Genomic DNA, 17,141 nt, shown 5'->3' with positions numbered 1-17,141 from the left:
TCAAACAGTGTGCATGAACTGCCTTTCCTAAAGTACAAATGGGACACAGGACATTTTTGTTTTTCTTCTTTTGATATTAGGGATCCTATTATGTTCCTGAGCTCACTGTCTGCAGAGGCCATGATCCTGCTATACTCCTTGCTCTTGACTAAAAAGTACATGCCTGTACTCCTATGCCTAAAGGGAAATCTGGTAGGGGTTACTACTATCTGTGTCATTCTAAAAAGTAATGGAGGGGCGCCTCGGTGGCTCAGTCAGTTAAGTGTCCAACTCTTGATTTCGGCTCAGGTCATGATCTCATGGTTCATGAGTTTGAGCCCCATGTCAGGCTCTGCCCTGGCAGTGTGCAGCCTGCTTGGGATTCTCTCTCTCCCTCTCTCTCTCTTTCCCTCCCCCACTCGCTCTCACTCTCTCCCTAAAACAAATAAATAAACTTAAAATATGAAAATTAAAAGTAATGGAGATTATTGCTTTCCCCAGGAGACATCTGCTTCATATCAGTCAATCCCTTGACCTCCTGGGGAGAGGACCACCCACTCCCTGATGCCTTCTACTACACTCCTCCAGCTATCTACCACTATCTCCTGCCTTGCATCTCTGACCATGATAACCACAACCTCTCTTTTCACTTTAATTACTCACAAATACAACTAATCTTTACAGAGATTTATCAGTTCATACCCTCCAACAACATAGCTGCCAGACCTGCCACCTTAACATGAGGCATATTTCTAACACACTTGACAATTCCACCAAGATATTGTTAGAGTCCCCCAAAGTTTAAAATGTACTTTGTTGGCTAATACCATATAAATAAGAAACCTATTTATGGGCTGACCTACAGGGATTCATACCTTCACTTGTGTTCCTCCTTTCTCACTCCCATAATAAAATGTCTATGCTGTTTGGGGCAACTTAAGCCCTACTACTGAAAACCTCTATTATCAGCCTTCTAAAATTTTCTTAATATGATTTCAAAACATCAAAGGACCAACTGTATTAGTCATGTTTAAAAATTTTTTTTGATAATATAAAAACAGGGAAGGGGACAAAACATAAGAGACTCATAAATATGGAGAACAAACAGAGGGTTACTGGAGGGGGTGTGGGAGGGGGGTTGGGCTAAATGGATGAGGGGCACTAAGGAATCTACTGAAATCATTGTTGCACTATACGCTAACTAATTTGGATGTAAATTTAAAAAAATAAAATTAAAAAAACATTAAAATTTGTTTTTGTATATTATGATGTTTTGACATCTTAAAAAATTCTCCTGGCTGTGGAGAGACTGCCCCTCCCAGGGCTAGCTAATTCTTAGAGATAGCAAAGAACTCAGCCTTTGGTCTGCAAACCAACCAATCCAGAGCTGTGCCTCCTCCATCTGGCCAGTGCATCCCAAGAGGCAATATTCCTCTGCCTTAGTCCCATGGCCACTAAAGACCACCCCTTAAGATATTTGGATGTTAAACCAACTGTGCATTCCGCGGCAGTGGGGGGGGGAATCCTATTTAGCCATGGTGTATAATATTCTTTATATGTTGCTGGATTCAGTTGTTAATTTTTTTATTGCTTATTTATTTAAAAAGTTGTTACTATTGAAGTACAATTAACATTCTGTCTCTCTTTCTCTCTGCCCCTCCCCTGCTTGTGTATGCACCTGAACTCGGTTTCTCTCTCTCTCTCAAAATAAATAAATAAACTTAAAAAAAATTTAAAGTGTGCCTGGGGGTGCCTGGGCACACCTGGGTGGCTCAGTCGATTGGGCATTTGACTCTTGATTTTGGCTCAGATCATGGTCTCATGGTTCATGGGATCGAACGCTGCATTGGGCTCCAGCTGACACCATGGGGCTTGCTTGGAATTCTCTCTTTCCTCTCTCTCTACCCCTTCCCCCCTCAAAAATAAATAAATATTAAACAAAATTAAAGTGTGCCTGTTCTAGACAGCATACAGTTAGATCCCATTTTTTAAATGTTTATTTATTTTTGAGAGAAAGAGAGAGTGCATGAGCAGGGGAGGGGCAGAGAGAGAGAGGGAGACACAGAATCTGAAGCAGACTCCAGGGTCTGAGCTGTCAACACAGAGCCCGACGTGGGTCTTGAACCCATGAACCATGAGATCACGACCTGAGCCGAAGTTGGACGCCCAATCAACTAAGCCACCAAGGCGCCCCAAGTTAGATCTCATTTTTAAATCTAATCTGATAATCTGTTTTTATTTTAATGCTGATTTCATTTACATTTAATGTAATTATTGATTATAATATAAATTTAATTATTTATAACTGCCTTTTTGCTATTTTCTATGTCTTACGTATTTTTTGTCCTCTATGTCTTCTTTATTGCCTACTTTTGCACTAAATAGATATTTTCTAGTGTGCCATTTTAATTACCTTTATTTACTCTATTTGTTGAATTATTTTCTTAGTGGCAGGTCTGGGGATTACAATGTACATCTTAACTGAAAACAATATACTTCACATTTATCCTAACTTCTTTCTGGTAGTGTTCAAAAACTGCTTTCATATAACTCCCTTTCCTCTTCCTTCCTTTGTGCTATTACCATATGCATCACAACTTTATATGTTCTAAATCTACCAATATTTTAATAATTATTATTTTATGTAGATGTCTTTTATTTTTTTTCAACGTTTTTTTTTTTTTTTTTTTTTATTTTTGGGACAGAGAGAGACAGAGCATGAACAGGGGAGGGGCAGAGAGAGAGGGAGACACAGAATCGGAAACAGGCTCCAGGCTCCGAGCCATCAGCCCAGAGCCTGACGCGGGGCTCGAACTCACAGACCGCGAGATCGTGACCTGGCTGAAGTCGGACGCTTAACCGACTGCGCCACCCAGGCGCCCCTATGTAGATGTCTTTTAAATCAGTAGTGGGAAGGAAAGAAAAATATGTTTACATTGTATTTTATGTTTTCCTATATAATTACCTTTACTGGTGCTCTATTTCTCTGTGTGGATTCGAATTACAATTTCTCTTCAGCCTGACAAACTTCCTTTTTCTATTTCTTATAAAGCAGGTGTGATAGCAATTAGTTCTCCTAAGCTTTTTTCCCCCCTGAGAATGTCTTTTTTTTGTGGGACCTTCATTTTTTAAGAGTTATTTTTCTAGGTGTAAGATTATTTTTTAATAACAGCATTATTGAGATATAAATCATATAACATATGATTAGCTCATTTAAAGTGTTCAGTGTTGTTTTTTTTTTTTTTGGTATATTCACAGAGTTATGCAACAATCACCACCATCAATTTTAGAACATTTTCATCATGCCCAAAATAAACCCTATACCTTTTGTAGTCACTCCCCATCACCCACCCTCCCCTCTGGCCCCACAAGCCCCAGGCAACTACTAATCTACTTTATGTCTCTTTGGATTTGCCTGTTCTGGACATTTTATATAAATGAAGTTATGCCATAGGTACTGTTTAGTGACTGCCTTCTTTCACTTATTATTTTCAAGATTCATCCATGTTGTAGCATGTATCAGTACTTCATTTCTTTTCATTGCTGAATATTATTCCTTGTTTGGATATACTATTCTTTGTTTATCCATTTATCAGCTGATGGGCATTTGGGTTGTTTCTACTTTTAGGCTATTATGAATAATGGTGTTACAGCGAGTCACGCACAAGTTTTTATGTGGACATAGACTTTCATTTCTGTTGGGTGTATATGTAGGAGTGGAATTGCTGAGTCATATGATAACTATATGTATAACCTTTTGAGGAACTGCCAAACTGTTTTCCAAAGTGGCTGCACCATTGTGCATCCCCATAGGCAGTGTATGAGGGTTCCTATTTCTCCACATCCTTGCCAATACTTATTATATGTCCTTTTTATTATAGCAACATCCGAGTTTATAAATGGTATTTCTTGATATTTAGTAATAGATTTAGACATTAAAAAATTTGAAATATACTATTGTTTTACTGATTTTTTTGCTTTATGAATTTTGAACTTAAAAATACTGATAGTAATATATATTCCAGTATTAAACAAAGAAGGATCCCAAATTCTAATTTTTGCTCTGATTATTGCAATAAATAATTGCAGTTTCTTATAAGACCTCACATGACAAATTATCTTCAGAGCTTAGAACTAGGGAACTAGGTAAAAGTGTTTTACTACTTACATATTCTGTCTACAAAAATAATGAGAGTCGCATAACTCATTCCTTTTTTGTACTGGCTGTTGGAAAGCTTAAAGCTAGAGTTTTTCTTAGTCATGAACTCTTGCAAAACTGTTTAACTTTTATTTTCATCTTGTATGTTGTGGATGTTGCTTTTATACCTGTAAATTTAGTTGCACCCTTTCAGAAGGAAATAAGGTCTAAAAACAGTATATAGGTAAATATTTAGTTAAGTACCTTGATCTGCCCAGCAATCCCAAGGCAGTAGTTAGGGTGAATATTTCCAACCCTATACATAATGAAAGTGAGGCAATGAAAAGTGATTTACCTATAGTCAGAAGCTTAGAAGTGGCAGAGCTGATGTCAGAACACAGATCTTCGAAAGTCTCCCATTTAAGTTCTTCACACTACCCTGTCAACATTCTACCACTGTGGGGTTTTTTAATGTTTATTTATTTTTGAGAGAGAAAAAGAGTGTGAGAGGGGCAGGCAGAGAGGGGAACAAAGAATCTGAAGCGGCTCTGGGCTGACAGCCTGATGCAGGGCTGGAACTCATGAACTGAACTGTGAGATCATGACCTGAGCTGAAGTTGTACGCCCAACCGACTGAGCCACCAAGGTGCCCCTCCTTCACTGTGTTTAAGACAGACATTTTCAGACATTTGGAAAGTATTCCAAAGACACTCCTGCAGAACTAACAACTAAATGTGATAGATCCCCGAGGTAAGATGTTCAACTAATATACCATCACAATGATTGAGATAATTTTAAATGTTCTTTAATTCAATCCCTACAATGGCCTTCCTCTGTATGATAGAAAAAACTTTTTTTTTTATCCTGCAGTGATGATCTGTGATTATATTTATTACTAAATTTAGATTATTAATTTGTTGCTAATGCTAAGTAAGATATTGTAAAACATAAAAATCTAGTATTTGTTTGATAATATGGGTCATGGTATCTGATATCTGTAGTTAGCTTTATTAAGAACAGGGGAAAATATTTCCAAACAGCTCCAATGTAGAGTAATTTATAGGAAGTTACTTTATATTTCATTGCATTATATTTTACAGTCATATAAAATAATTATTTGACTCTATGAAATTTATGCATTCTCAAGGAAAGAAAGTGAATAGCTACAGAGTTATAGAAATGCATTTGGTATTCATTACTTGGTGATGCCGACTGGAATTTAGGTTTTAGCAACAGATTCAAGGTGAGAACACCATTAGCTAAAAACTATACTGATCATTGGGTGATTTCTGGGAATTTAAATTCACTTATTAAGTTGAGCAAATAAATTATATGTGTATTCCAGACCTATGTGACAGTTACAAAAACAGTCTAATCATGAATAGGAGAATATAATAAATTTTATAAATGCTTTAAAAGAATGCTCTCCTATCCTATCCTCATTCTATGTCCACTTCTAGGCTTGAATATTGTGGACACTTGCCATGTTTGGTCCAAAAAATAAGGTCATCACTATGAATTAATAAACATCACAAAAATGACTGAATTTGCCATGTGTTATATGGCAGGATCCTGTAGTTGAGTAAGTGTTGGTTTTCTAGAATGGTAAGAAAGCTTAGAAGTTGCAGAGTTTGCCTCAGTCATTTTACAGGTACAAGAAATAAAGATGAGGTAAAGGGATTTTCCCCAAATCTCATAAGTTCATGGCAGAGTGGGGCTACAACAAGCTGATATTTGATTGAAGGCGATTTCCGCAATACCATGATACTTCAAGTCAAAGTTTAAAATGCATCTGATTTGCAGCTTTGTTTAAACTTTGGGCTAAAAAAATGAGCATTATATAACCTAAAATAGCAAAAAGTTTTGGGGAACTCATATTATCAGATTACAGCCGACTGGAAACCAAATACAATAGCAATGTTACCATCAAAGCATATCATGGATAGATTATTAAAAGCAAGTGTAATGATGACAATCTTCAGGTTCCCTAGGATTTTTTTTTTAAGAATCACAAGTGCTGCTGTTAGATATATTAGGGTCACTAAAATTACTTTCCAGAGGAATTTTTGAAACTAAACTAAATTACTAAGAAAATTACTGTCATGCAGAGAAAGGAACGGACATCTGGAAGAGGAGCCAAAGAAGTTTAATGGCTCTTTTAAAAAAAAATTATTTCATTACCCCCAAAATGTGCTGAACATTAACTTCATGAGTTGAATATTACAGATGAAGAAAGGGAAGAAGGAGAAATCCACCCAGTTTTGAAATCACAGATTGAGTTTTGGAAAATGGTTTGATCTTGTAATCTTTTTTGCTGGTCCTTTCTTGGCATTTACTATCTTCTGATTAGTTGGATTACATCTTCCTGTTTTCACATGATTCTGTTTCATTCTATGAAGTTGATCCATCTGTTGCCTTTTAGAAACTTGGTGTGAGCTAGAGATCTGAGACATTTCAGCTAGGTACGTACGGCATTCATCACTGGTTTTGTGGTAAGCCTTTGACTCTTGTTCCAATCTAAGTGCACAGTTTTTCACTTGATTTTCAAGACTCCTTTTTTCTTTTTCTAACTGTTTAAGTAATGTATTTAAGGATTCCACTGACATTCGCTCATAGACACGAATAGAAGATAGTCTATCTGAAGGATCTCCACGGAGTTTTTCCATTTTCTCTTTGAGAGTAGCAATTTGCTTTACTAGATGATCATTCAGTCCAAGTTGGACTTCATAACGTGTTTTCCATTCACCACCTTTATTTTCAATATTGAGTTTGGCTTCCAGTTTCACTATCTCCTGTCTTAACTCAAGTATCGAAAGCTGTACTAAGTCTCTCATGTGGATTTCTTCCATTAACTCCAATTTAAGGCAGTCAATGTCCCTACTTTCGAAGTTATCACCTCTTCCATCCCCCATGGTGTGAGGTCAGAGACCTCCCACACCCTTCCCCTCAGCACAGCTTACAGCAGAAGACCTGAAGGGACACCCAGAAGCTGGGGAGAAGAAAGTGTTGTCATAAGCTGTTGCCGTGGTGAACTGACTCCTAGAATTCTTAGTTGGTAGTTTTCTCCCCCAGCACTTTGAATATGTCATAACACCACCTTCTTATCTCCATTGTTTCCGATGAGAAATCAGCTGTTAATGTCATTGTGGTTCCTTTGTATATCATATGTAATTTTCCTCTTGCTGTTTTCATATTTTTCTCTTTGGCTTTGACTTTCAACAGTTTGACAATGATCTTTCTAGCTATAAATATCTTTGGATTTGTACGACTCAGAATTCATTGAATGTGGATGTAGATTGGATGTAGAGAGTTAATTTGGGTGTGTAGATTGTTTTTCATCAAATTTGTGAACTTTTCACTCATGATTTCTTTATATACTTATGCCCCTTTTTTTTCTTTTTCTCTTCTGGAACTCCCATTATACATATGCGGTGTGTTTGATGGTGTCTCACAGGCCTTCAAGTTTCTTCAGTTTTCTTCATGCTTTTTACATTTTGTTCTTTTGACTGGATAGTGTCTATTGATCTACCTTTGAGTTTGCTGATTCCTTCTTCTATTGCTCAAATCTGCTGTTGAGCTCCTTGAGTGAATTTTTCATTTCAGTTGTTATGCCTTTTAACTCTAGAATTTTTATTCATTTCTTTTTTATAATTCATATCTCATTATTTAAAAAAAAGTTTATTTGTTGAGGGGAGCAGAGTGAGAGGGAGAGAGAGACTCTCAAGCAGCTGACAGCGCAGAGCCCAATGCAGGGCTTGATCTCACAAACCGTGAGACCTGAGCTGAAATCAAGAGCTGGATGCTGAACTGACTGAGTCACCCAGACATCCCTCATATCTCCTTATTAATGTTCCGATGTGATGAGTTGTTGTCATCACACATTCCTTTAATTCTTTAAACATATCTCCTTTGAGTTCTTTGATAAACATATTAAAATAGCTTATTTGAAGTCTTTATGTACTAAATCTATCATGGAGGACCTCCTGCAGACAGTTTATATGAGCTGATTTTTTTTTTCCTGTTGGGCTACACCTTGTTTCTTTGTTGCTTTATTTTTATTTTGTATAATGCACTATATTTCTTTGGTTTTGTTCAGTGATGTGCTTGGACTAATTACGTAGTGTCTATTTCTCCTGCAGTGTGTGACAACTGGAATCTTTGCTCAGTTTTTTTTCCTCTTAAAATTCTTGTTCTTATTTTTAAGCCTAGCCACCTAGGTTTCATCCTTTGGTCATCATAGCTTAGTGATCAGTCAATTGTTTGCCAAATATTTTCCTTAAACACTTTGAGCCTACAAGGTTTCCACCCTTTTCCTAGGGAATCTGTGCATGTGTTGGTACACTCATTCTAAGTTCAGGCAGCTTACAAGTCTTCTCTGATTTTTACTTTCTGCTTGTATAGGGCCAAAGGTCAGCCATCTCTGATCTTCCCTGAGCATGTGTGCAACCCTTTGTATGTGCACGGCCTTCCAGATCCTCCAGAATGTAAAGTCAATTCTGTCTAATATTCATATAGCTATCCTGACATTTTTGTTATTGCTTGCATGATGTGTTGTTTTGCCATATGTTGTTTATTTTTAACCATTTTGTATCCTTACATTTAAAATATGTCTCTTGAAAGCAGCATATGGTTGATTTTTTTTATATAGCTGGACTATGTCTTTTTTTTTTTTTTTTTTAAAGTAAGCTCTACGCCCAATGTGGGGTTTAAACTCACAACCCAGAGATATAGAGTCTCACGCTCTACTGCCTGAGTCAGCCAGGCGCCCCTGGACTGTTTCTTCAATTGGAACATTAATCTAATAATATTTAATGTAATTATTGACATATTTAGGTTTATATCTGGCATCTTTCTGTTTGTTTCCTATTTGTTATACCTGCTCTTTGTTTTCTTTTTTTCCTTTTCTTGTCTATTTTTGGATTTATGAAGTTTAAGTTCAAGTAAAATTTTTATTTTGGAATACTTTTAATTTACATAAAAGTTGCAAAGATAACACAGAAAGTTCCTGTAAACCCCTCACCCAGATTCAATTTCCCCTAATTGCAATTTTCCCTAATATTATCTTTTGTTGTAATTAGTAAACCAACATTTCACATCATTATTAACTAAACTTCGGATTTTATTTGGATTTCAATAGTCCAAATAGTCTGCTTCAGGATCCAATCTACAATACCACATTGCATTTAGTTGTCATGTCTCTTTACTCTGTTCTGATTTGTGACAGCTTCTTAGTCTTTTTCATGACATTAACAATTTTGAGCAGATTTTGTCAGGTATTTTGTAGAATGTCCTTCAATTTGGGTTTGTCTGATGTTTTCTCATTATTAGATTAGGTTATTGGATTTTGAGAGAGTGTACCACAGAGATGAAGTGCCTTTCTCATCACATCATATCAGAGGGCATATGCTATCAACATGACTTATCACTGGTCATGTTAACCTTGATTAAGATGGTGTCTGCCAGTTTACTTCACCATGAAGTTACTATATTTTCCTTTTCCCATAATCTATCCTTTGGAAGTCAGCCACTAAGTATGATGTGTCCTTTTTATTCTATTTTTCATCTTCTAGTTTACTAGTAATACATTCTTTTATTATTCTTTTAGTTGTTAGTCTAAAAACATGTAGTTTTGACTAGAACTTACCTGCTATTACCACTTTAAATACTGCTTAATGTAAGGACCCTTCAATTCTTCAAATCAATTTATTCCCTTATAAATTGAGCTGTTGTTGTGTGCTGTTAATGTCATGAACTTTAATTCATCATGTTTTTTAAAACCTAATAGGACATTAAAGTATTTTGAAATAAACCTACAGATAAGTTTTAGGTACAGTACAAAGAACTTTTTTGCCTGAACCTTTTATGAGTAACTGACATGATGCTCTATCATTTCAAAATATTTACATGTGTATTGCCTAAAAAACAGAGGTCATTTTCTGAAAAGCTGCAATATAAACATAAAATAAGAAAATTAGCATTGATATATTGTTATTATTCAATACTCAGATACCCATTCAAGTTTTGCCAACTTGCCAATAATGTCCTTTATAGTCAAATAATCTATTTCAGAATGAAGCATTGCATTTAGTTGTCATGTCTATTTAGTGTCCTTCAATCTACAATAGGTACTCTGTCTTTCCTTGACTTCCTTACCTTGACAGTTAAAGATTACAGCCCAGTTATTTAGTGAAATGTCCCATGACTTGTGTTTATCTGATGTTTCCTTGTGGTTATGTTTGGTTTATAAGTTTTTGGCAGGAATATCACAGAAGTGGTGCTTTGTTCCTTCATTGCATTAAGTTGGTGTCTTCCAGGCTTCTACAATATAGGGTGATTCTTTTTCCCTTTGCAAATAATAAGTGTTTTGTGGGTAGGTACTTTGAAACTGTATATCTATATATCTATATCTATCCCTAGTTCCTCATAAAACATTTCATTCATTCGTTCATGCATTCATATCAGTATGGACTCATAACTTCATACTTTATTCAATGGGTTTTAATATATTACTATCATTATTTACTATGATGCTCAAATTTAGCCAATGGGAACCCTTTTAGGTTGGCTTTTGTGTCCTTTTAATATTTCTCCCATTATTCTTTGAGCACTTCTTTACTTTTAGGAACAAAAAGAAGGCTCAAGCTTGTCTTATGCTTTCTGTGCCCTATTCCTAGGACTAATCATTTCTCCAAGGATCTCCAGTCCCTTTTAGTGGGGAATGGTGTTTAAAAACCAAGATCTGTGCACTAGATATGCACATTGTTATTAGGGCTGTTATGGACTGAATGTTTGTGTCACCACAAAATTCATATGTTGAAGCCCCAACTCCCAATGTGATGGTATTTCGAGATGAGGCCTTTAGGAGATAATCAGGTTTAGATGAGGTCATGAGGATAGAGGATCAGTGCCCTTACAAGAAGAAGGGACCAGCGCTCTCTCCACCATATGAGTGTACCATGAGAAGGTGGTCATCTGCAAACCAGGAAAAGGGTTCTCACCAGAACCTGATCGTGCTGGCACCCTGATCTCAGACTCCTAGCTTACAGAACTTTGAGAAGTAAATTTCTGTTGTTTAAGCCCCCCAGTGTATCACATTTTGTTATAGTAATCTGAGCTAAGACAAGAGTGCTGCTGCTCCCAGGCCATCTCACTAGATTGAAAGGGGGAAACCTGTTTCCTATTTTTCTTAATATAATTCTTCTATATGTAATTAATCTTCTATAGCTGTAGTTCTCCATTATGTCATTTAATTTTATTGATATATTAACTACAATTATTTTAAAATCTATGCCTGAGAACTCTAATATTTGGATCTTCTGTGGCTCTGTATCTATTGTCTATTTTTCTCTTGATTTTGTCAGTGGTTATCTTTTTGCACACTTTATGGTTGATCATTGAATGTTGGGCACCACATAAAGAGTTAAAAAGATAATTTGAGGTGCTGATTCATGCTATCTTTCTCCAGAGGGGATTTATTTTTTACTCTGGCAAGCACTCAGGGTAGGGATAGATCACTTTAATCTGATCACTGACTGAGACTGGGCTTCCATATTAATGAAGGCTGATCTTTTTCCCATTCTCTCTTACTCTTGGGTTGTGACTCTTTGGGAGATTCAACTGAAATTCTGTGGTATTTACCAGGATTCTCCTTCATGGGCACTCAACTCCACTTTCCTTCTCTCAGTTTCTTGAGACTTCTGAAAGTTCTTCTCAGCTTCTCAGACTCTCGGGAACTATTCTCTGTATTGTTTTTTTGCTAAGGTTCTTAGCTTCTCAATCCACAACTTTTTACATTGCCAAATGCCTTAAAAGCAAAAATGCAGCCAGATGTCTGGCTTATATCTTTCCTCCCTCCCCCTCTCTCTCTCTTCTCCAGAATCTCGGCTTCTCTCAATTTCTCACTGCCTTGATGGCCCTTCAATGTGACAAAAAATGGTTTTGTGTGTTCAGCTTTTATAGTTGTTCTCAATGGGATGGTTAGTCTGAAACAAGTTAGTCTGCCATTGACAAAAGCAGACATTGATTTACACTAAAAAAAGTCACTCTGGTTGTTGTGTGAAGAGTTAAGAGGGGGTGAGAATGGAAATAGGGAGACCAAATAGGAGTTTTGACAAGATGATGGCTTGGATAAGTGTGAAAATAGAGATGTGAAAAAACAGACGTAGGTTGGGAGAGGGAAATATAGAACACTAATATCTTCATCTTACAAAGTGGGAAGTTAAGAGAAACTACCTATGGTTGATCAAACAAGAAATGTAAGTTTTTGCATATTATTTAAAGTGGAAAAAGATAACCATTAGGGGAAATAATAATAATGTTGAAACTATATTGGAAAGGATGGATGAGAGGTGGGGTTGTGGGAGTGAGCTTAATCCTTATCTCTCATAGCATTACTTAATAGACAATGTCAACAAATATAGAGGAGGGGTGGGGCGCCTGCGTGGCTCACTTGGTTGAGTGTCTGACTCTTGACTTTGACTCAGATCATGATCTCGTGGTTGATGGGTTTGAACCTTGAGTCAGGCTCTGTGCTGACAGCGCAGAGCTTGTTTGGGGTTCTCTCTCTCTCCCTCTCTCTCTGCCCTTCCCCTGCTTTTGTGCTCCCTCTGTCTCTTAAAATAAATAAATAAACTTACAAAAAGAAATATAGAGAAGGGGACAAATTTGAAGAATTTTTAGGAGGTAAAATTTGTAGGGCTTGGTGATGATCCAATTTAATGAATAAGGGAGAAGGAGGAGGCAAAGCTGATTTGTAGATTTTCTAGCTTGAGTATTGAGTAGATGTGGTATTACAACTGAAGCAAAGAATACAGAGGAGGGGCGTCTGGGTGGCTCAGTCGACTGAGTGTCAGACTCTTGATTTCAGCTCAGGTCATGGTCCCAGGGTCGGGGGTTCAAACCCCATGTCAGGCTCTGCGCTGAGCTTAAGATTCTCTCTCTCCCTCTGCCCCTCTCCCCCACTTGTGCTCTCTTTCTCTTAAAAACAAACAAAAAACCCAAAAATGAATAAAGAGGAGCATCTAGCTCAAGAGAGATTATAAATTCAGTTTTAGTTGTATGCAGTACATTGTGGTTGAGATGTATAGTAGGTACACACACGTGGGCAAAGGTTCTTACCACAATAAAATAAAAAAAAGAGAAATTAACAATAAAACTTCAGCAAAAAAATCTGGTCACTTTTAAATTTAAAATGACTACTCTAAAAACTCTTGAGTCAAAGTGGAAACGAAACAAATAAATTGTTTATGAATAAATGCTAGTTACAGCAAAAAAAAAAAAAAGAACCCATACTGATGTCGTTATATATGTGTCTTTACTTAGCAAACATAAATGTCTGTACTTAGTACTCTGCTATAGATGGAGTGTTTTTGTCCCCTACAAATTCGTGTGTTGAAACCTAACCCCCACAGTGAAGGTGGGACCTTTGGGAGGTTCTTAGGTCATGAGGGTGAAGTTCCCATGAATAAGACTACTGCTTTTATTAAAGGGACCTCAGAGAGCTCCCTTGCCCCTTCTGCCATGTTGGCCATGTGAGGACACAGTGAGAAGACTTAGGCTGTCTAGGAAGCAGTTTCTCACCAGACATCAAATATGCTGGTGCTGTGATCTTGAATTTCCCAGGCTTCAGAACTGTGAGAAATAGATGTTTGTTGCTTGTAAGTCCTCTTACCCCAGGTTATGGTATTTTGTTATAGAAGCATGAACAGAGTAAGACAATTTCATTGATAACTACTGTCAGGATTCTGGTACACAAAGTGGGCAGATGAGATGAGCCTTACCCATTTTGTGGTGCTAAGTGAGGCCTGTGTTTGCATGGCAGTGCCATACATTTCATTTTGTCTTGTATTCATTTATAACTCTGAGTGAGAACTCTCTCTCCCAATACAATATAAATTGGCTTCATATTCTAATAGAATTTAGGAATGTTGATACACTCAAACTATGGTATCCCAATGTTTCCATAGTAACTAATGCACACCGGCGGGGGGAGGGGGGAAGACTGAGAATAAATGAGAATAGCATTTTTACAAAATAAGTGAGGGGCAAAGAAGCTTTAGACATGTGATTACCTCTTGTTTAGGAATATGAAGATATTCATCTCTTAAATAATGGGGTTATAAAAGTTGTAACAATGAAACTTGTCAGTAGCCATTTATATTCCATTTTCCTCCATAATCATCACCATCTAAAGCATTTAAATGCTTTTTTGCCTAGCAATACTGCAGAGATTGAGTTAAAGGGACATAGTTGCTATTCTCCTGTGAGCTTGAAATCAGGAAGGGACAGGTTAAGCAATGTTCATATCCTAGCCTGCCTGGCAGAGCTTTGCCTTAGTGAATATTAGGAGGAGTGGAGATTCAAAGCATCCTATTCAATCCTGTGGAATTTGTTTGCTTTGATGCAAGACTTTACTAAAATCTTAACGTTCTCCTGGTTAGAGAATGCCAGTACAGAGGGCTGCTGTTCCTCTTTTCCTATCCCACCAACTGATTTTTCCTATTTCTCCCTAACACCCTTTTTCCTCCTGCCCTTAAGCGCATTCTATGCACCATCCCCACTAATTCCAAAACAACTGGTTTGTTTTGCCTCTTGGCCGTTTCTAGATGTTTGTATATATGCGGGTAGATACACGTTTCTGCATGTATCTTAGATAACATGCTAATTTACTAAAATATAAAACAGTCTGTTTTACTGTTAATTCAGTTGTTATGGACTGAATACCACATTACCCCATTCATATGTTGAAGCCTTAACCCCCAATGTGACTGTATTGGAGATAGAGCCTATAAGGAGGTAATAAAGGTTAAGTGGGGTCATAAGAGCAGAAGAGAGCCCTTACCAGGAGCTGAACTGGTTGGCAACTTGATCTGGGACTTCTAGCCTCCAGAACTGTGAGAAAATCAATTTCTGTGTTTAAGCTATTCAGTCTACGTATTTTGTTATGGCGGCTTTAGCAGACAAATATATCAGTGTACATGCACAAACAGTGAAGCTGTTACCAGATAGAAACAGACTTTGCAAGGGTGGAGAGATGCCTCTTTTTATCTTAGAATAATAGAGATTAAATTTCTACAGGTAAATATAATAACCGATGGGATGTCTATTCAACCCAGAACAGAAACACACAGTGTACAAGGACAGAGGTGTGCTGAATATCTCCAGATAGATAGATAGCCTGGTTTAGATGATTCAGCTTAGCTTGCCTGATTCCTCCTTCATTTAGAAGAGGCGTTAAGAACCACGTTTTTTAAAACACACTCATGTCACCTTTTGAAAATCAGTCTTCAGCTTAGTTGCCGTGCAGATTAATTCAAGATTAGAAGCAAAATGTGATGGGAGGTACCAGGAGGGTGAGGTTCATCAATGGGAATTCAAGTCAGTTCTTTGGAGTGGCCAGGGGAAGGTACACCAGAATGATGACCATTTACCTTGGATGGCCAGAGATGTGCTAGACATGCTTAAATTCGGAAGGGTCTTACAGGTCAGATTAAAAAAAAAGAGTATATCTTCATACTAGAGGCTCAGTCTGGACAAGGGACATTTCCATGTTTTTGTTTTGTTTTAAATGTGTGACATTTGATATTATAGTCACTGGGGAAATGAGGAGAATTTGAGGAAATGGAGTTCTCGATAAAGCATTTTTTATTTCCAAAGGATTTGGGATTATTACATCCAAACTAAAGGCAGAAAACAATTTATTCCTGGATAAAATGGTCTTCTCTTGTCATCAAGAATACAAAGTACTTAAAACTTCTGGTCAATCAATTATATATTACATTAAAATGTAAATAAAATTTTGTCACTGCATTTTCTTCAGACCTCCAATTATTTTTAAATGTGTTGCTTTAGGGAGGTATAAGAACACTATAGTTAGGTCAATTTTCTTCTGCCTATTTCCATGTAATTTAAAGACAATCATATCAATAAGGAACATATCATTGCAGACAATTTCTTTTTAGTCTTTTTCTCAGTGTGGGATTCAGAGTTTAACAGATTGCCAGAATATATCCTTAATGCCCCAGTTTTGAATATAAAAAACATGATACTTTCGCATCCATTTGTAGCTGGGTAGAAGTTTGGCTTAAGATACAAATACTGTAGTTTTGTACAATATACTGATATAAAAATTAATATTTTTGTATAGCTAGTATATGCACATGGAGCAAAATTCCAAAGTTAAGAAAGGTTGTATACTGAAAATTATGTCTCTCTCCCACCTTTATCTCTAAGTTCTCCAGTTTCCATCTCTAAAGGCAACCACTGTTACCAGTCTCTTGTGTTTCCTTCTACCGATATTCCACAGTGCACTGATTCTGGACTTTTCCCCTTCCATAGCAGGCTCCCAGTACCTGCCAGCACGAAAGTGTTGCTCTTTGAGGTCAAAACCAATGTTCTGAACAATAGCGTGGAACAGTGACTGCCCTTGATTCTTTTCACACTTCTTAGAAATAATATTCCCAAAGCAGATGACCAGACATTTGTCTACACCACCTCTAACTGGACATAACACTAGCACAGACATTTTTTATCATGAATACACAGCAATCAAAACACCAAACAGATCCATACATTAAATAGTCACTTAGTTGTGTGTGTGAAAAGGTAGGTGCTTTTGGTAGGTTTTTGAGCAAGGAAGGAATTCTGTTTTATGCAAGATGGAACCAGTGAGAAATTATTCACTCTTTTCCAAAGAATGGAGAAGATTTCATGAGAGAGGTAAAAGAAGAAAGAAATCTTGGCTGAAAGGTGCAGAAAAGGCATACCAGCATGAGTTGTGGTCTGGGAGAAATCTTGGAATTCAGGTTTGGGATAAAAGAAAGGAGTGTTGAGTGTTGATTAGTGGAGAGTGGAGGAGATGAGTTAGATCGCAGGAAGAGGCAGTACAGTGAGAGTGAGGTAATACAGGATGAATGGCCATTTGCATTTGTATATATTGACGGTTTGTATGAGGATCTATGGACAGAAGTCAGTCAGTCCTTCTAGTTTACTGTGCCTCCCATGTTCCTAGCACTGCCACCAGAAC

The 17,141-nt window shown here is 37.1% G+C and overlaps 1 protein-coding gene across 1 annotated transcript; it reads right to left on the bottom strand.

Moving 5' to 3' along the window:
* Window positions 1-6,247: 6,247 nt before the first annotated feature.
* On the bottom strand, window positions 6,248-7,127 carry LOC102955808 (coiled-coil domain-containing protein 169-like). Its single transcript, XM_042974751.1, has one exon. It carries the CDS (start codon window positions 7,027-7,029, stop codon window positions 6,385-6,387), a length of 645 nt encoding a protein of 214 aa, XP_042830685.1. The 5' UTR covers window positions 7,030-7,127; the 3' UTR covers window positions 6,248-6,384.
* Between the last annotated feature and the right edge of the window lie 10,014 nt (window positions 7,128-17,141).

This window comes from Panthera tigris, chromosome X, assembly GCF_018350195.1.
Source record: "Panthera tigris isolate Pti1 chromosome X, P.tigris_Pti1_mat1.1, whole genome shotgun sequence".
In the NCBI taxonomy this organism is placed as follows: domain Eukaryota; kingdom Metazoa; phylum Chordata; class Mammalia; order Carnivora; family Felidae; genus Panthera; species Panthera tigris.
This window is presented reverse-complemented; position numbering and strand designations above follow the sequence as displayed.